The sequence below is a fragment of the Sciurus carolinensis genome, chromosome 6 (genome assembly GCF_902686445.1).
Source record: "Sciurus carolinensis chromosome 6, mSciCar1.2, whole genome shotgun sequence".
Lineage (NCBI taxonomy): Eukaryota > Metazoa > Chordata > Mammalia > Rodentia > Sciuridae > Sciurus > Sciurus carolinensis.
Genome location: NC_062218.1, coordinates 101356553 through 101377145, shown reverse-complemented (window position 1 = coordinate 101377145; position 20593 = coordinate 101356553). Strand labels below are relative to the sequence as shown.

At 42.0% G+C, this 20593-nt stretch overlaps 1 protein-coding gene across 1 annotated transcript in view; it reads right to left on the bottom strand.

Annotated features, from left to right (window-relative positions):
• Positions 1–20593, bottom strand: part of Arhgap26 (Rho GTPase activating protein 26) — a 416546-nt gene that overhangs the window by 68582 nt on the left and 327371 nt on the right. The window contains 1 exon segment of the mRNA XM_047554761.1: positions 8008–8158. Within this exon segment, the coding sequence (XP_047410717.1) occupies positions 8008–8158 (151 nt within the window).

The following is a 20593-nucleotide window of genomic DNA, read 5'->3' as shown; positions in this document are numbered from 1 at the left end:
ATTATTCATTTTGAGATTCTTTAATCTCAACAAATAACAGCTATGCACACAGTTCATCAGGTACCCCATGGATTTGGAGGTTTCCGTATTTTCCAGGAACAGGTGTGCCTAGCCCAGCTGGTCTCGGATCAAGGCAGGGCTGCCTGCCTCTACAATAGCAGTTCCTCTTCTGCAATGATAGCTCATTGGATGGACAGAGCGCTCCGGTCTCAGATTAGAGGTAGGGAGCTGGGAGGGAAAGGTGAGTCCAACAGAGGGGACATTTTTCTGCAAGGGAAAAATGTATATACCAGGGTTGAGGGAACAGAGAAAAAGAAAAGAGAATATGTGGAGGGAGTTCTCCAAAATAATATTTATACTAATGGCTGTAATTCAGAGTGCTAGACATGCAAATAAAATACAAAGGATGACCTCAATCTCCACGCCACCTTTCTAAGGGAACTGAAGTGGAGAGAGCTAAGAAACTTTCCTCCTTCTCCTCCAGACCTCTATCTCCTTCATCCTGCATTAGTTTTCTCCACAGAACTTCTCACCATCTAATACAGTGGACACAGATTGTTCTCCTGTATCCACTAGAATATAAAATCCATGAATGCAGTGGGCACAGAGAACACATCTGTAATCCTGGGTACTTGGGAGGCTGAGGCAGAAGAATCCCAAGTTCAAGGTCTGTCTTAAAACATAAGTAAATAAAAATAAAAAGGAATGGGTATGTAGTTCAGTGGTAGAGGGTCTCTGGGTTTAATCCCCAGGACACACACACATAATATCCATAAAAGCAGGCAGACCACCCTGCCTTTTGCACTGAAGCTTGAATCTAGAGCCTGGTGAATGCTAACACATACACTCTACCACTGAACTACGCCCTCAGTCCCTCTAATTTTTTTTTTGTAAATCACTGTATCTTCAGCACTGAAGTACAACACCAGCTTCCACTGAGTATTCAGTTCATATTTGTTGAATGAATATTGACTGAATAAGCAGAAGATAAGTACAAGTTTAGAGGTATCTCTCTAGACAAGTTTACCCTAAATGTCATCAGAGAGCAGCTGAATCAAACTGAGGAGTCAGGCAAACAACCCCGCCTAGAAGCAGCCCTTGTTTATCCTTTGGATTCCACAGACTGCTCTTTGGCCATTAAGATGGGAGAGGATGGTTGACTCTGGCAGAATCTGCAAACCTTTGGCATGTGCACATCTTTTAGGTCACCAGAAATAACTTGGAAGTGTGTGTGGGGGGAGGAGGGAGAGGAGGAAAGGATGAAGAAAAATTATTATTATTTATGGGACGATTGAGCAATTAGTTTTAAAGGTGGGGACCACTTGGGCAGGGAGACCTGGGAGGTTGGGTTCCACCACTGTTGTAATCAGCCCTGCCCTCCTAACTTGCTTCCAATCTTAACAAGCCCCCTCACCCCCACCACAGTGGTATGAAGAAAGCATTTGCCTAGGAGTTTCTAATTTGGGGGAATTACTGCAATATGTTATGTCCCTGGTGGGAAGTCCCCTGACTTCTTTCTCAGTATTTGTTTACTTCCTCCTTAAAAGTCACGATCTTTCGGAAAGGAGTCGGCACCATCCATCTCTACTAGTCACTGTGGAAGGGGAGGGTGCTCTGTAGGCACCCACTGACTGCCTCCTTTGTTGGAGGTGGGGCAGTCCCATTTCTTCCGTCCCAGGAAGTACGAGCTGGGTGAGTTCAGGGCCAAGGACTGATCCTATCGGCCAGCCTGTGTTGCTGCCAGGATTCAAAACCAGGGTTTCCTGCTTTTCTATCCAATGTTTGAGCCATCTTTCTTGCTTGCCTCAGCCATTAGCTAGGAATTTTGTTTTGTTTCTTAATTTCTTAGAATCTCAGTTATGAGTCATTTTCTTTCAAAGAAGATTCTGAAAACTGAAAGGCGAGTCGATTCCACGTGGCACTGTAGACAGTGAGAGCTTTCCACACCTTCCGTCTCACGCAGGCAGCTCAGCCCCAGCACAGGCAGTTGCCTATGACTCTGAGGTCACAAAATCACAGGCCTGTGTTAGTCAACTATTGTTGCACATCAAACCACCCCAAACTCAGTGGCTTAGAACAGCCACAATGTATTATCTGTCATGAGTCTGTGGGCTGAATGGGCAGCTCTTCTGCAGGTCATGCCTGGACTAACCCATGTCACTGCCTTCAAATGACTGGTTGCCTGGGTATGGGGCTTGTCTGGGGGTGCTGGGCCTCTCTCCCCAGTGGTCATTCATTCTCACAGAGACTAGGTTGGACTTCTGTATGTGGTGGTTGGGTTCCAAGAGGACAAGAGAAGGGGCAAGGTCTTGTGGCCAGGGCTGGGAAGTCATATCGTGTCACTTCTACCACATTCTTTTGGCCCAAATAAGTACCAGATTAAAGGCCAGTCGAGATTCAAAGGCTCCAGCTCATAATGGAAGGAGTAGAAAAGATTCTGGGCCAAAATTAATCTATTGCAGGTCAATAGGCAGAAGATCTAAAGGAGTGTAGAAGGCCAGTGTTGAGATTGGAGGGCCTAGACAGCATCACCTCCAAACCAGTAACACCTAGGTTTGGTGTAGTAGAGTCTTCTACCTTTTCAAAAGAGGATGGAAATCTGGACTTTTAAAACAATATTTGTAGACTTACTTGCTTAGGTATTTATTTATTTATTTTGGGGTACTGGGCATTGAACTTAGGGGCACTTGACCACTAAGCCACATCCCCAGCCCTATTTGGTATTTTATTTAGAGACAGGGTCTCACTGAGTTGCTTGTGCCTTGCTTTTGCTGAGGCTGGCTTTGAACTTGTGATCCTTTTGCCTCAGCCTCCCCAGATGCTGGGATTACAGGTGTGTGACACAGTGCCTGGCTGGACTTTATTTTTTAGGGCAGTCCTAGGTTCACAGAAAACCACATAATTCCTTTCCCTCACCCCACATTTCCCCCCAATTATTAACATCGTGCGTTAGTGTGGAACATTTGTTACAACTGGTGAACAGATATTGATACAGTATTATCAACTAAATATCACAGCTTATATTAGGATTCACTCTTTGTATTCTGTGGGTTTTATGGGTGTTGACAAATGCTTGTCCTGCATCTACTATTATGGTGCAGAATAGTGTCACAACCCTAAAAATGTCCTGTGCCCTAAACATTCACCCCTTATTCTCTCCCTCTGAATCCCTGGCAACCACTGATCTTTTTACTGACTCCATAGTTTTTCATTTTTCAGAAAGTCATATAGTTGGCATCACACCTTATTATAGTCTTTCCAGAAAAGTTTCTTCCATTTATCAAGATGCATTTAAGGTTCCTTCATGTTTTTTTCATGGTTTGATAGTTCTTTTTAATACTGAATAGTATTCCACTGTCTGAATATACATACCACAGCTTATCCATTCATACCTACAGATGGACATCTTGATTGCTACCAAATTTTGGCAATTATGAATAAAGCTGCTAAAACATCCATGTGAATGTTTTTGTGTGGATATAAACATTTTCAAATCATTTGGGTAAATATCAAGGAGCATGATTGCAAGATTGTAAGGTACAATATGTTTAATTTTGTAAGAAACTGCCAAATTGTCTTCCAAAGTGACTCTACCACTTTGCCTTCCCATCAGTAATGAGCAAGAGTTCCTGTGGCTCCACGTCCTCGCCAACACTGGGTGGTGTCAGTGTTCTGGGATTCTGGCTATTCTAACAGGTGTGTTGTAATGTTCACTCCCCTGGTGATGTACCAAGTACAGCACCTTTTCATATGCACATCTGCCATCTGAACATCTTTGGTGAGGTGTCTGTTCAGATTTCCACCCATATTTTAATCATGTAGTTTGTTTGCTTATTGTTAATTAAAAAGTCCTTTGTATTTCTTGGATACTAATCCTTTATCAGATATGACTTTTGCAATATTTTCTCCCATTCTCTGGTTTATCTTTTATTATCTCACCAGGGTCTTTCATAGGATAGTAGTTTTTTGGTTTAAGGGAAGGTCAATTTAATTTTTCTTTCAGTAAGAAGTCAGCATCACTCCCAACATCATCTAGGTTCCCTCCTGTTATCTTCTAGAAGTTTAATAGTTTTGATTTTCATATTTAAATCTATAATCCACTTGGAGATGATTTGGGTGAAAGGTGTAAGGTCTTCATCCAGATCCATGTTTTTGCATGTGAGTGTCCAGTTGTTCCAGCAGGAAATCTGGATTTTTATATGAAGTCTCCTTATTTTAAAGGTCTGTTCAAGTGTGTGTTATTGTTGTTTGCTGGTAGTGGCAGGGAAGCAACTACAACTTCCTTCCCCTAACATATGTGATTTTAGGTTGTATTTATCCATCCTGGATCGTCTCTGTTCCCTCATTCCCCTTTCCTAGAATGCTCCTTCACCTACCCAGCTAAATCTTCCTTAAGGTTCACCTTACACTTCACAGATATTCAGTTAATATTAAACTCTTTTTTTGAGGGGGGGGGGAATAATGGGAGTTGAACCCCAGAGCATTCTACCTTTGAGCTACGTCCTTTTCATTTTTTATTTTGAATCAGAGTCTTACTGTTTCCAAGGCTGGCCTCTAGTCATCTTCCTGCTTCAGCCTCAAGAGCAGCTGCGATTACAGACATGCACCACTATGCCTGGTGACAGTGAACTCTACGCACACTTACAAGCTATAAAAGGTTCCATCTTACATTGCCATATGCCACTGTTTTCTTCAAACTGTAAACTCAGGAAGGAAAATAAATGTTTTAGTAAACTTTTTCACTGCTATGACTGAAAGACCCAACCAGAACAACTGTAGAGGAGAAAAAGTTTATTTGAGGGCTTATGGTTTCAGAGGTCTCGGTCCATAGATGGCCAGGTTCATTCCTTGGGGCTCCAGGTGAGGCTAAACGTCATGGTGGAAGAGTGTGGCAGAGGGAAGCAGCTCACATGGTGCTCAGGAAGCAGAGACTCCACTGGCCAGATACAAATATATACCCCATAGCCACGCCCCCAATGAACTGCTTCCTCCAGCCACACCTGGCCTGTCTCCAGTTACCGCTCAGTTAATCCCATCAGGGATCAATTCACTGATCAGGTTAAGGCTATAACCCAATCATTTCTCCTCTAAACCTTCTTGCATTGTCTTACACATGAGCTTTTGGGGTTCACCACATCCAACCATAACAAGAATTCTTTTCCGGTTTACCCTAGGGGATCTAGGCACAAAATACATTCAGCAAGATTTGCTGATGATTTCAGACTAGCAGGACTTTGGTACTAGTTTATCAACTGCCCTTTGATTTTTTAGGAATCTAGCTGAGAACCTGCCAAAAATCTGAACACAGCAGCCTTGCTCTGGTGTGGCAGAATGATGGCGACACTAATTTTGATGTCTGATTTAGCTTTATGTTCATACAAACAAGAGGACCCTAATCTCCTTGGAGAACTAGGAAGGTTTACCAGAGACACAGAAAAATGTATTATTGGAGGCACCAAAGTACACTGAGTAACGAATGTGTTTCTTTCATTATGATTTCTACATGGTCATGATGATCATTCACTAAGAAAATGAATAAATGAAATAAAAAGAACAAACAGTTTCCTGGTGACTGCTTCCCCACCTTATGACTAAATAAAAGTCAGGCTAATAGTAATTCTCTGTCTCTTTGCTTTTTGTTTCCATCTGCATCAAGCATTCTCATTCAAGGACCTGTGCACACCTCCAACTGAACACCAATGGAGGGAGTGAGGGGCTCCAGATCTGAGGTCCTGGTTGGCTGTGACCGAGCCTGGTCACCATGGCATAGTGTGCTGAGACTTCCCAGAATGAATTTACTCAGGGTAAGTACAATGGCTTCCATTTGTCAGGACTGCCTAACTTCCACTCATGGTCCATCCAGGCAAACCCCAGGCAGATGGACCTGGGGAGGCAAGAACCCAGGAACATGCCTTGGGCTTGAGGGATAGCTGGTGAGCCTGTTTCCTGAGCTCACAGGAGCTTTGGCATGGCCGCCACTCAGGGACCAGGCGAATGCTGGCGTCAGTACTGGCACTGCCTCTACCTTAAGAACAGCCTTCCCTGGCTTCAGGAAGCACAGGTGTAAGTCAGAAACTCACTCGGTCTGGGGACAGAAGTCTTGTTGGAAACACACTTACATGCCTTCCTTTAATCCTCCTTCAAAGACAAGCAAGTAGAACTATTTCTGGTATCACCCTCACTTCCTGGGAAGACTTCCAAACCTGCACGAGGCAGGGAATACTCCACCTGGATGGTCTGAAGTTGGTCGAGTGATCTCCAGTATGTAATAAAAAACAAATCACATGTAGATATCTTAAAACATTAAAAATCCTAAGGCGGCTCCTCTAGGACCTGTTTAAAAGACATAGTCCCCCTTTCACTTAGCTGCCTAAACAACCTCTCAGTACATGATGTACTCAGTGGTGACTCAGGGGCCCTATCAACCGCTAAAAACAAAGATTAAAGACCACTAGTTGGTATTGGTTGGCTAAAGTCAAAGGGTGTTAAGCAACCTGGGGGAGAAGTTCAACTTTGCTCATGCTGAGCAACAAATAACTTTAGCAACTGCTGGGTACAGAAATGTAAACCAAATGGAGGAAAAGAAAAAAAAGGCAAGAAGAAAGAGAAGAAAATAGAATCATCTTAGTCCAGGAAATCTGGTAGAGGAGAGCCTGAGAAAACATGCGGAAAGGCTGGGAGGTTCCTCAGGCAAGTCTAGTCATAGAGAACCAGAGGAAACCCACTGCCCATAAGACGGGTAGATTCAACAATTTTAAGCTCTTGAGGTACTGGTCCACATCTTGAGCAAACACATTATTGAATAATGGGCCAGGAATTAGACTTCCTGAATGTCCATACAATGCAAAGCTGCCAACAACTAAAAAGAGACCTGATTTTCTAAAGATTTTATCTTACACGGTTGTTACCTTTCCATTATAAGTACCTCTTAAGTCCATTTTGGAGTCATTTTTCCTTTTAAACATTTATTATCCCTTAGTCTCTTCTAAGGCAAAAAATTATTAGACCCATTTTGCAGATCTGTAAATATCTTAAAGAGATGGAACCTCAGGGTGCTGTCATGTAACCAAATCACACAGAGGGTCAGGAGAAGGCAGCTGATATTCTGGTGTCTCACCCGAGTGCTGGTGTTTCTCCAAGTGAAACAATTGCCTAGAGACAATCTGTGGCTGAGACTCAAACTATTTTCACTAGAGAAAGGCAAAGTCAACTCTGTTCTTCCTGACTTTTATATAGCTAAAGCCCGAGAGTCCAGCTGTTCTGGTCGTGGCCTCACATTCTTTCTGCGAAGGCTCTAGCTGACAAGATTTATGGGATGGTCTGAAGAAGCATGCTAAGCAATGCTGGATGAAGCCACAAGGGAGAACTTTCTGGATCTAGCACGGTAGTGTCTGTGAGGGAGTGGACAACCAAGTATCCAAATTGCCTGTCTTGACTATAGTGCTTAAAGCCCAAAATGAAGCAAAAAAAAAAAAAAAAAAGACTCTCTTATAGACTCTGGTGAAAGATCACAGTTATGCTAAGGTCTGAGAATGTGAAGACACAAAGGACAATTGGGGGCTCTTCCTTTCTGGAAGTGGGCACAGAGGTAGCACTGAACATTTCCAACACAGCCAGGGGAAGGGAAACTGAGACAACATGAATGAAACAGACTTGGCTACTGACCTACGGAGCTACTACAGTCCCTGGATATTCATGAAACTAAACAAAATTGCTTTTCATGCCCAGCAGCCAGCACAGGCAATAGCCATCACCAAAGCCATCTCAGCAGGACAGTAAATCAAAGTTCACCAAGGCCAAGAAGCAGTATGTTAAGAATGGTGACTCCCCTTTGAGATGATGATACTTTAAAAAATCCAACAAACTAGCCAACTTCCAAGTTTAGGGAAAAGAATTAAATCACGTTCATGGGACTATGGCCCAAAGTCAGGTGGGACCAGAGAGTAAATTCTGGCAGAATGGCTGACTGGGGCCCTTGTGTGGCAGGTGGGTGGACATCATACTTACAGTGAGTTGGGCCGGGTGGGCTTGACCACATCCAGGTCTGGGTCACTGGAGTTCATATTGGGCTGTAAGCTGCTGCTGGAATTAAGGACACTGTTCGCATTTGATGAGACAGATTCCAGACTGGAGTTGATCATGCTGTTCCTTTGTTCCTCTGCAGGGTAAAATGCCACAAGCCCCATGTTAATATTGTATAGGGAGTCTATTTCTACATGAAACAAAAACTGGGATTCTCAAAGCTTTAAAAAAGGGCATAGGAATAGGCTAAAAATTAAGGGTGAGAAGGAAAGAGTCAAAAGGGTGGATGACATGAAATTTTAGAGCAGAATCCCTTCCTCATCATAGCAGGATATATCTTTACTATGAGCCAGTCTTTTTCCTAAGAGTGGTCCTGCCATGGCACCAGAAACTGTGCCTTTGACTAGTGAACTCCTTGCATTCAAACAGATGCCCTTGGCTTCCATGACACTTGCCTTTTATCTCAAACTCCAGTCTCTAATATTGAACAGGCCATGTCCTACCTGCATTTCTACAGCACCTCACCACAGAATATCTACTCTTTGTCTACCAATTTCCTTATGACTCAGTCGGTCTAAATTCCTGACCCCACCCCAGACACATCCTTCTGGGTTGCCTCCAGCTCCACGTATTTGATGTTGAACTGCAAGTTAATTCTTCTATATACAGGGCTGCACGAGGCTGCACAGTAGTCTGCATACGACCAACAAAAAGCTAAGTCCGTGGTCCAAGCAGTCACAATCATGCTTGGAGAATGGAATCAATCCAGGAGAAAAGAAACCTGAATTCTCTTCAAGAACCCATCTCTGGTGGCTGTGTAGCCCCAGGCAATTTCCATTTGATTCAGATTCTTGATTAATGAATCTACAAAATGGGGAGAACAAGAACTGCCTTGCACAGCTCACAGAGCTGTCATGAGGATCAAGTGGGATCATATGCAGGAATGTGTTCTATAAACTTTAGAATACTGCTCAAAGAAAAGAACTTTCTGTTTCTTCTCATCTTTAAAAACTTGGAACCATGCATTGAAAAAAACATTTTGGGACTGATTTAGCTAAATGACACAGGCACCACTGGGGTAGCAAAATACAGACTTGGAATGTCACTCCTGTCCTGCAGTCATTACAGATATACCATACAAAAATCAACTGATGTTTCTGGCAATTATTTTGCTTGTCAAGAAATAAATGTGGGTTAATTCTTAATTCTTACTGGGCCTTTTTGACATGAGCTAGATGTGTACTATATCTTAAGAGGGCAGACTGGAATCACTGACATGGCAACTGACAGGTCAACGTTGGAACTCAGATCTCTTTAAGCAATAAAGGGGGTAATGTCATAAGAAATGCTTTCCCCTTTGCAAAAGTCATGTCATATCTATACAAACAGACATGCTTATGAAATAATGTTAGAGTAATCCTCACAAAACTCTCTCTCTCTCTCTCTCTCTCTCTCTCTCTCTCTCTCTCTCTCTCTCTCTATCATCTCCAATACCCTAGTATCTTGGAAAATTCTAAAAGCTCCAACAAACAGATAAAAGACCCACGAGGCTACTGGGAGGTTCCTGGACTCTTAAGCAGATGTGGATAAAGTAGACTATTCAATTGATTACTGAGATTTCGAATTATTCACAATTCAAGGGCTTAACTTTCAAACAGAAACAAAAAGAAAGAGAAAGTATAAGTTAAATTCAGCAGGAAGGTTAATAGGGCCTGTAAACAGGAACTTGCTACTAGGAAGAGAAACAACTCTCAAATTACATAATTAGGGGATCATTGAGGAAAATGGATACACCACCCACCAGTATGAATCAGTATAAGTAAAATTTTCCTTTGCACAAAATGCTTATATCAAGATTCCTGAAGACTGAGAAGAGCTCAAGACCACCATATAAAGAAGGGAATGAAGATAACATTTCTGTGACCTTCAATTGGAGACATTTTCTGCTTCATACATGAGGAAAAGTGAATATTTTATTAATTTTAGTTTAAGAAGCATGAGCAGCCAAGTTTGCATGACACAATTGTCTGAATTCTTAGGAAAAAGAAATAAATATAGCTCATGTCTCTCCTGTGATTATATTCACTTGTCCATGAGAGGGTTATGATCCTACATCAAAAATAATATCATGCTAAATTATTTAATTATTTTGGTGGTACTAGAGATGGAACCCAGGGGCACCCTAACAGGGAGCTACATTTCCAGATCCCCTTCATTTTTATTGAGTTGCAGAAGCTGGACTCAAACCCTTGATCCTTCTGCCTCAGACTCTCAAATTGCTGGGATGAGAGGCCTGCAACACCATGCCTAGCCTTGATATTATGTTTTGAAAAATGTTATCAGGACATTTCCCCTCCCCATTATCCATTAGAGAAAAGGAATATCTGAGATTAAATCTTCCTCAAATTTCATTATTCAAGCAATGTTATTGAGAATCTACAAATAGGGTCCCCAGATAGTAGGCTCTACCCTAGTTTTTAAATTTTGGTTTAGACATGTCTGTATTTATCAACTTGTACATATTTGTCTATATGTTACCTTCCTCAGTGGACTATGAGCAACTTAATACAAAGCTTTGAAACCAAAATTGAAAACAATATTATATAAAGATGTTTTGCTTTATAAAATGTCAGAATCCTGATTTTCATAAGATATGATTCTAAAAACTGGATTTAGATAATAGGTTTTAAGACCATGTCTGTTGTTATAGTATTGCAGACTGGTGTCTCATCACGAGCTAATGGGGAAGACTTCAGCAACTGCAGCACAGTATTTGTCTGAAATAAACCTGCTACAGAAAGAAGATGGGGTGGAAAATAAGGACCCGCTATGGACTAGAAAAGTCAACAAAATAACAACTGATTAAACTTGAAGGTTTCTAGTATTTCATTTACTGGAGGATAACAGGCATTCTTTTCTTAAGAAATAAATTCTTTTGAGATTCTAGTTTGATATATATGTGTGTGTGTGTGTGTGTGTGTATATAGTCAGTGATAGATAAGTAAGTAGGTAGATATCAAGGCCTTTCACAGATGCATAACCTATAATATAACAAAAGCAAAAGGATCATGGAAAGGAGTCATTTGGTCAAGAAGAAAACACAAAAACTACATCATAAAATTTCAGGGCTTTGCAGTCAAGACTGTCAAACATGCATCCTAGAGGCAGGCCCTGTATTGGTATTCCTTGTTGGACCATACAACAAGGAAATTCAGAAACCTGGCATCCCTTGCCTACAAGACAACTACAGTGTTTTAGAGATAAGTATCATTATCTGTGGTCTCATTGTAAGTTTCAGGTAGAAGATCTAAGCTGAAATGCTGACAACCCTGACTGAGGGTAGACAGGAAGGTAAGGTTTATTCCAGAGGAGTGGAGAGTAAAATCAAAAGCAAACAAAACGTTTTGGTGGTTCTGGCAAGTGATATCAAGACAAATTCTAATTTGGAATAAAATAAGGAATAATTCAGTAATGTACCTCAAATAGGAGAATATTTTTTCTTCCTGTCCTACAGGTAAATGAGTCCCTGCTCCTACCAGAAAAGCACAGGCAGAGGCAGCCTAGAAGACTTCTTTAATAAAGATCAACTGAATCCTTCAAATAACAGAGCTGGATTTCAAGTCACTGATGATTCTGCCCAGTTCTGGTATCCTCAATCAGAAGGTCTAACAGAGGACTGATGGCAATTATGTTGTTGGAGGAAAAAATTATAGTACAGTGGACTTCAAAGGAAAAACAACCACCAGTTCTGAGTCAAATCAACAAGATCATAGGGAACCATTTAAATGACAAAAGGAGAAAGAATGCCCCTGACTCAGGAGTGCTCCTGAAAGTCCCTGTCGGTGAGAACGTTTGCCTTCCTCAAACATGTTTGTCAACAAGAATATTTCTTTGTATTAGTTTCAGAAAATAAGGGCCTGGAAACAAGGAAATAATGAAACAAAGCCCCAAACAATTACGCATTAGTAACGTTCCTTTCATGAACATGCATTCTACCGACTGACAAACTGGACATGGGCTTGGTCCTTAAGGAGGCCTGCTACTCAAGGGCAGGCATGTGCTGCTTGGCCACACAGCGTCCATTCAAGTGACTGTGAGGTCATCATTCACCATATACTCCTGGTACCTAGTCCATATACCACATATACCAAAGCTCTATGAATGGTGATAGATAAATAATGTGTGTAAGGGAATCATCTGCAATCGCGTTTTATTCTCCTGGAACAGAGGTTTGTGTGATTGAATTTTTCAGGTGCTTCAGACAGGGACCACTGATGTCCTTGAAACCAAAGTACTGCTGACAGTGGGCAGCCTTTTTGTTTTTTGTATAAATCAGGAGTGGAAAAACATGAGTATGTAACCAAATCACTGCAACTAAAAAAGGAAAGCCACAGAATAATTTTGGTGATATTGTACTTGTTCTGGGGGTTGCCATGGAAATCTGGGAGCTAAGCTACTTCACTTTCCATATTTACTAAGTGATTCCTGTTCACTCTAATGGCAACCCCTTCAAATACGGGAGGCAGGATCTATGTTTATCACAGAACCCACAGACAAGGCCAGGAAAGCGCATGCAGAGCCAAGCCAAACTCACACGTCTTGGCAGGCCTGAACATGTCTGGCCCACTGAGTACGCAGAACTGGAGGGTAAATATGAAACACAGATCTTCGACATCACTTTGGGGAGGTTTCCCATTATGTGTGGAAGTCTATAGGAATTCAGGCTAAAATATCATTTTTCCATGACACCAGAGACTTGAGGTCAAAAAGAAGAGGGAGGAGGACTCTTCTTTCTAAGTAGCTTATGCTGCCTCACAGAGCCAAAAGAAAGGAACTCTTTTCCTACACAATCAAATGAGGAGAAAGGGGAGTTACCAGGCAGATGGAAGTTTTGCAAAGACGCAGAGTTTTATACAAAAAATAGGAGGGCACAGGCAAAATACCTAGAGGCTTTCCTGTGCTGTGGCTGGGAGAGGTGTACTTTCTCCTGCTTGTTAAAGTTTGCAATGAAGTCTGTAATGTATCATCTTGACAAGATAGGATGATAATAGCATGGCAGCTTAATGAATTTTGCAATAAAAAAATGATGAGTGCACAGCAATTTCTCAGTTTACCATCTCTGGGAAACACCCAAGTACATGGGAAGCTTTGAAACTGACTTTCAGAGGCCTTTTCTTTTTCTTTTTCCCCCGTAGTTTTTGCTCCTGATAGTAGTGGCATGCTGAATAACAGTAAAATCTCAGGTGGTCTGATTTCATGCTGACTCAGTCTCAGTCTCCATGATAAAAAATAATCTTAAAAAGCAGTTTGGGTTATATGTTTGGACATATACAAATGGTTCAGGCAATGTTTTTAAAAAATCTTCTTAAAAAGAAGCTTGGGCAATGATGGATTAAACAATTAAATGGTAAGTGAAAAAAAATATGGCCAGTTACATTGTTTAGATCATACACACTTGATATTCAAACTTTTGACAGTTCGTCTTCAGTACAACAGTCGGTCTCTGGTTTTGGTCCTGTGTGCACTGATGAATGCTCACCCCATGGCTCTCATAATAACCCTTTTCTTCGCAAAGGGAAAAAATGCCAATAAAACTGGATTTCACGAGAGAATGGGGAAAGCATTGTGGCTGGCCTAGGATTGAACTGATTCACAGGAATGAGACATGGAGGCACAATGGGAGGCCTGACCATGAACCACCATCATTTCAGAAAAACCACAAGGTAGGAGTGAGTCTCTAATTAACGGCTGAGCCGGGAGCTAAATGATCAGTTGGACAGATGCTCCGCTACTCGCAACTTAGCCCTCTTTCCTACTTGAGAACTTACTTTTAAGTGGATCTGCTTGCCCTTCAGCCTGAGAGTGCCCACACTGCTTACTCTGCCCCTCTATGGAAGGAAGAAACTATGTATTTACTTATTTTCATATCATTACTCATTGCAAAATGGGCTTGAGACAGTAAATGGAAGGTACAATTAGGGAGTTTTGTTTTAATAACTTAAAAATCGATACATATAAATGCACATTCTTCTTCAATTTAGAAAATAAAGAAAAGCATACACATATACAAATATCCTGCATGAGCCACCCTCCAGATGCATTTATTTTGGCATATAACTGTCCAGTTTGTTCTGCTCTATGTAAAAATATTTACATATACACACATACACACACTTTTTTCTTTTAGGAAATAAGGATCATATCATACCTAATGCTGCCTTATGTGCTTCATTCACTTAGTGCTGATGCCCGAGATGTGGATCTTATTTATTTATTAATTTACTTACTTGCTTACTGTGGTCCTGGGGGTTGAACTCAGGACTTCATACATGCTATCACAGAGCTACATGCCCAGGCCCTTCATGTGCTTTTATCCACATAATGATCTATGCTGAACTTTTTTCTTGCCATTAGCTTTCCACACATCATTCTTAACAGCTACATCAACTATGTGGTTTTTCAATCACACACTACCACACATAATTAAGCAACAGTCACTTATACCTTCTGCAGCCGTGTGACAATAGAACTCATGTGGACAAACATGTCATCTGCCCAAAGCAAATGAGGTGTGTCCAGAACGCCCAGGATCTCCAGAGGCAACTTGAGAAATGGCACATGCTATAGCTTTAACTGCTTAGAGGAAGGCATAATGTAAGCCTTTGAGTAATATGAATTCCCATTTTCAAGGAGGAAGACACACATGAGAAGTATGTAAGCTGAATTCTCCATCTCTCACTAGGCCTGTCTGGGAGAGGGTCCAGGAATGCATTAACTGAACTAAAAGAATTAATCAGAGCTATAATCCCAGCAGCTAGTTAACATGATCCATGTGAACACAATGCCCAGGAATCCACTGTTGCCTCCCCCCAGCACCGTACAACAATCCCAGGCTGCTGATACAGTTGTACTCTAGCATCAAATGTACTCTCTCTGGAACCAGAGCAATTCAGCATCTCCCCAACTGTGGGCCTCTCCCTTGGAATCTGCAGGCTCCAGAGGGGGATTACTTCCTTAGTCAACTATAAGGTAAAACTATAGCCTGATGAAATCATCATAATTGTAACTAGCTAACTGTTATTAGGTGCATATTATGTTCTAGGCGAGTGTCAAGTACTTTACATGCACTGACTCGCTTAATAATGACAATTAGCCTCTAGGGCAGCTATTATTAGTGATCAATTTTACAGATGAGAATAGAGGCTCAGAAAAGGAAAATAATGTCTTCCAGGTCTCAGAGCTGGTTGGTGATAGAGACAGCAATAAACAACTCAGTGTGACTGCAAGACCTCTATTTTCAACCACCATGCCAGCTGCTCCAAACCCTAGTAGGGAGTCAGAGATGGTCTGGTAATAACAGAATACGAGCAACTCTCACTGTCCCCACCTTGCTAAGTCAGTGCTTCTCTAACTACAGTTGGCATCAGCGTCACCAGGATGCTTTTAAAAATACATAAGCCTGAGCTCCTGCCAAGATCTACTACCCTCAGAATATTCTGAGGAAGAGATGAAACATCTATATTTTAATAAGCTCCCTAAAATCTAATGCACACTCAAGTCCAAGAACTCCATTCCAAGAAACTCTTTTCAATCTCTTGCTGTACATCCTAAAAATCTGGGGACAAACCCAGTCATAAATGTCACTCTGCAACTGCTTGGAAGAAATCAAAAGGTACAAGACCTTACTGCTGGTTCTGCCAATCCTTCTGGTCTCCCTTCTACAGCTGTCCTTAAAAGTACAGCTTGGATGTCAGTACCTTTCACCTACAAATACCAGTACCATTTCTGCTAGATGATATATTTGTGTGGAAACTTGGAGATAAATAGTAATCTCCTTGCTACCATCCGTTCTGGCAGCACAGTTGAAAAACCACGTTCCATCTGTTTCGGAGGTGATCGCAAATGAGAGTGTCTTGGTCCAGATATTAAACCCACTACTGAACACATCGTACTCTTTGCAGAGCCGGTGCTAGATCTGGAGGGGAGGTGGTCATGTGGCAGTGGCCTGCCAGTTTGCATATTAAGGAACCCATTAATATAGTGCAACTGCCCCCATGGTAGTTTTGGAAGCAGGGACAGATGGCTCTTATAGCTTCTGTAACTCAGCCTAGCAAGGTTTTCATGTCTGTATGTCAAGAACTGACAGAGGCACCCTACTGGAGATAACATGGAAATATAGGATGGGAGTCCGAATGGGTAACAAATTTCTCCTCTGCCATTTGCTGGTATATGACCACTCGCCCTCTCTAGCCTTAGTTTACTTGTCTGTAAAGTATCAATGAGAATCTACCTAACAGGATTATCAATTGTGGATAAGAAGAGATCATGATGGGTTTTAGGAGGCGTTTGGCACACTGGAGGAGCCATGATTATTTTTATTTTTATTATTGTTATTGAGTGAGACTCAAACCTAGTTGGACCTCAGGGTCCTTTATCAAATAGGTCCACATTTATATTTCTACAGTAGCCCCCCAGCTCCTAACAGGCTGAACACCTTTAACCTCCAGGTGTTCCTGAATAGAACTGGAGGCATCTTCCTTTGGAAGCAGGTTGGGTTCGCAGACTTGGTCACAACAGCCCACCTTCACAGAGCCACATCTCCTATGGAACTGTCCCACACGATCAAACTGAATAATGATTGTGTATGATGTAGCGTTGAGGTAGGCTGGGTAGAAATCTAACTCACTGCTAGGTGACTCTGAGTACATAATTTATAAATGTAAATAACTATAAATCCCATCATAATAAATAAAATATAAACTTTATTTTCCTCCAACTAGAAAACATGGACATATACCTGTGACATCATTTTAAAGTTTAAATGATGGTTCTATACACAGTGCCCAGCATGAGAAACCACATAACAAGTTATACAGTCAGATATATTAAACATACACAAACAGAAAAACAAGTACTATGAGAAAATGTCTTCCAAGTTCAATTTGAGGGAAGTTATTTTTCCACAGTCATCTCCTCGTTTTAGAGACAGCTACTCACTGCTATTTACATAAGGACTCTCCCCCATGCTCCTCTGTTATATACCACAGACTTCCTTACCAGAGACTGGGACACTGCTTTTCTTTGTATCTTTCTCAGAATCTTCCTTCTAAGAAAACATTCCTTGACCAGCTACAGACAACTCTGATATCTAGAGTCCTCTCATCACTAAACATTCAGTGGTTTCCTGATGATTTGCAAGCTTTGCTATGACGTTTTCTAAATCGTGCCTTTTTCCCATCATTCCTTCCCTCTTTTCTGAAGTTTTCATCTTACAGCTACTCCCATTTCATTCCTAGCCCCATTTCTACCACACACTGCCCATGCCATGAGGAGTCACATGCTGCTTTGTAACTGACCTAAATCTCTACCCAGCCAGAGCAGGAGAAACCATCTGGCTCCTCATTCTGGAAAGCGACACACTGTCATTGTAAAAGACAGCTTTACCTTTAGGGAAAAGGAAAAAGTCATCTGAGAAGACTCCACACTTATTGCCACAGGTCAAAGAGGAAGAGTCGTGGGCAGGTGCCTGGGCACACAAACTGGTCTACCTACGTGGAAGGATAAACTCCTCTGGGAAACAAGGACACATCTGTGAGCATCATCTATTATACCAAGTGCTTCTATGGGTCTGAAGTATACGTATAAAGACAGAGGACTGCTCCTAGCGAACTCCCAAGGTGACTCTCAGGAGCATCCTCTCTGGAAAAGAGAAGGTAATGACAATCTGATGGCAACAAGAATTGGCACAAATTCAACTCAGAGAGAAAAGAATGGGCTACAACTTGTGCACAGAGCAGGCCACTGAAGGGGCGGGGGGGAAGCCATAATGAAGATGAGCAGCTGGGACCTCTCCAAGAAAGGCACCTAAGGAGCTAGTTCCAGAAGCCTCAGCACCATGAAGCATCTAACTGGGACCTGCAGAGGTGGCTGGCCAATGAACACAGAGAGCTTACCAAACTCTAGTACCCCCTCAGTGAGGAGAAAAAGGAGTATAACTGGACTCAAGAGAAACTGGGCAGACACACGTAAGAGGAAATGAACTTCTGAAAAGTATGGTATGGCAAGTCTGAAGGTAGAGAAGAGGTACGTGTGCATGTGCTTATGCCCATGTGTGAGTGTGTGTCTACACAGTACATTTGCCCAATCGGGCATTCACTCTGTGGCAAGAACGTGAAGAAAGGTAAGGTCACATCAAACCCGCACAGGTGTCACAACAAACTCAAGTGCACAACAAAATAACGAACTGAATGGCAAGTGTCCACAGCTACGTAAAGAGCCACTGACAATACGTGACACGATTCTAGTCAATGTGGACAAAGAAACCTCAGTTTGATTTAAATTAAGAGGATGGAATGGAGTCAGTCAAATTAAGGGCTAGATCTGGGAACTTCAAACTATAAGACGTGTTCCACAGGTGGAACACAAGCAAATTCTAGGTAGGATGTGGATAAACTTTATTTTTTCTTAGTAGCTACATTTTATTTTAATGTATAGTAGAGAATAATACAGTGAGACCATCAAATTCATGTTATTAGAGATTTTTTACATATCAGGATTAGGTCACATAAAGAAATGTATTGCTTTAAAATTACTTTAAAGTACATTAAACAAATAGCAATGATGAGTTATGTGATTGTGGCCCTACCAGTGAATGAAGATTTATGTAAGTGATTGAGGTTTGGGAAGCCCTGAGCTTAATGTGTAAAGAAGCCTTAAAGGGAACATCATTCTATATGAACATTCATTTTTCTCACAAATGACTTGCATGATCTTTACCTGTACTTTAACTCCAAACAGTACTTTAAATAAGTGCTCTGTCATTGTCAACAGACCAGACAAGGAAAGGTGACGTGTGGAAACTCTTCAGTGCCCATCACCTACTGGTCTGAGAGCGATGTGGGTGGCATTACTGGAGGTGTGAGCCCTGTAGAACCCGCAGTCTTCCCTGCTGCAATGATTCTACCTCCTTTGCTCTGGTGTTCTCCACATCAGCCTGGATATCCCGCCAGTTTCCCAGAGAAAAAGGCATGTTCAAAACAAACTATAAAATACACACACACACACACACACACACACACACACGAGTTTATACTTCTAAATACTTTCCCCATTGACTACACACACACACATATATATATGTATACACATACACAGACTTTCCAATTAAAATGTTTTTCTCTAAGAAAAAGGGGGAGCAAGGCTCCCACCAACTTCCAAGCACATGTAGACTGCAGAATGTTTCTGGGGTGTGCTTCCTAGTGTTGAGAGGAAGCTCTGTCACTTCCCGGTCTCCCATCGGCACTCACGGACACAGCAGCCTGTTCTGGGGCTAGGCAGGTCTGCTTTCACAATCCTTAACTTTCATCCTCTGCCTCATGTGATAAATTAATCTGGACCAAGATCTAATTGATTTTCCCCTCATCTCTGTCTTCTTTCTGACATGCTCCAGAGAGCTTTAAGACCTGTTCCAAGGCTGCCTCTGTGCCAGTCTGACCACAAATCCAGCACTATCTTAAGCTTGGGAGAATGGACCAACACTGTCTGATTTACCCTGATCTGTGCTGTATGTTGCACTGTAGGAAACCTTAGGTGACCGTGGCTCTCCTGGAAACCTGAGAGGCACAGTACCCTGCAGCCTAATGCCTGGACCTTTCAGTACATGAGGGTGTGATCAGTCCTGCTCCACAGTCTTCTTGATATACACAGAGGGACCAAGGCCATGTGCATATCATGAAAGAATGAACCCAGTCAGATGCTTCAGAGGAACACAGACTACGTTAGGAGGAAACCAGTACCAGGATGGGGTCAAAGTCATGAAAGTGCACATATCCACTAACCTAGAAATGCTTCTAGGAATTTATGTTAAGGGAATGCTCATGTATATGAGCAGATTTACACAGAAGAATGATAATAGTAGCTTTATTTACAAAAGCAAAATATTTGCAACAATCTAAAGGGTGCAAAATATCAGGATGCAGCCTTCTTATGGGATACTGTGATACCATGAAATGCAGTGAGGGTAAGGGGCAGGGAAGGTCTGCATTCAGGATTTTAGGATAAGGAAGGCTGTTACTTTTGAAATACAGGATTTAAACAACACAAAAACAATGACTTTTTTTCATGACAAAGAAAGAGACAGGTGCCACTCCAGATATGGACCGTTTCCTCCTCAAGGCAAAACCGTCAGCGTCCTCTCTGTGCCTTAGCTGGACCTCAAACAGATCAGCAGCAATAATTACAACAAAAGTACCACCACCCCAGCATTTGCTGAGCACGGACTCTGCACCTGACACTGTTCGAAGCACTTTCATCTGTACAATAGCCCCATGATCCCAGCAGAGCTGGGGGCCTCGACTCCTACAGTATATCACACAGCTCTCCTGTTCAACAGCTGAGATAAGACTGTGTTAGGGCCAGCACCTGATCACGGCAAAGAATGCAGAAATCCTGAGGAACCATATCCCTATTTCCCAGAAGTAAAACAGAGACTCTGAGATGTTACCTGACCTATCAAGTCACACCAGCAGGGGTGGGGGGCAACAGAGGTAGAACTCCCACCAGGGAACACATG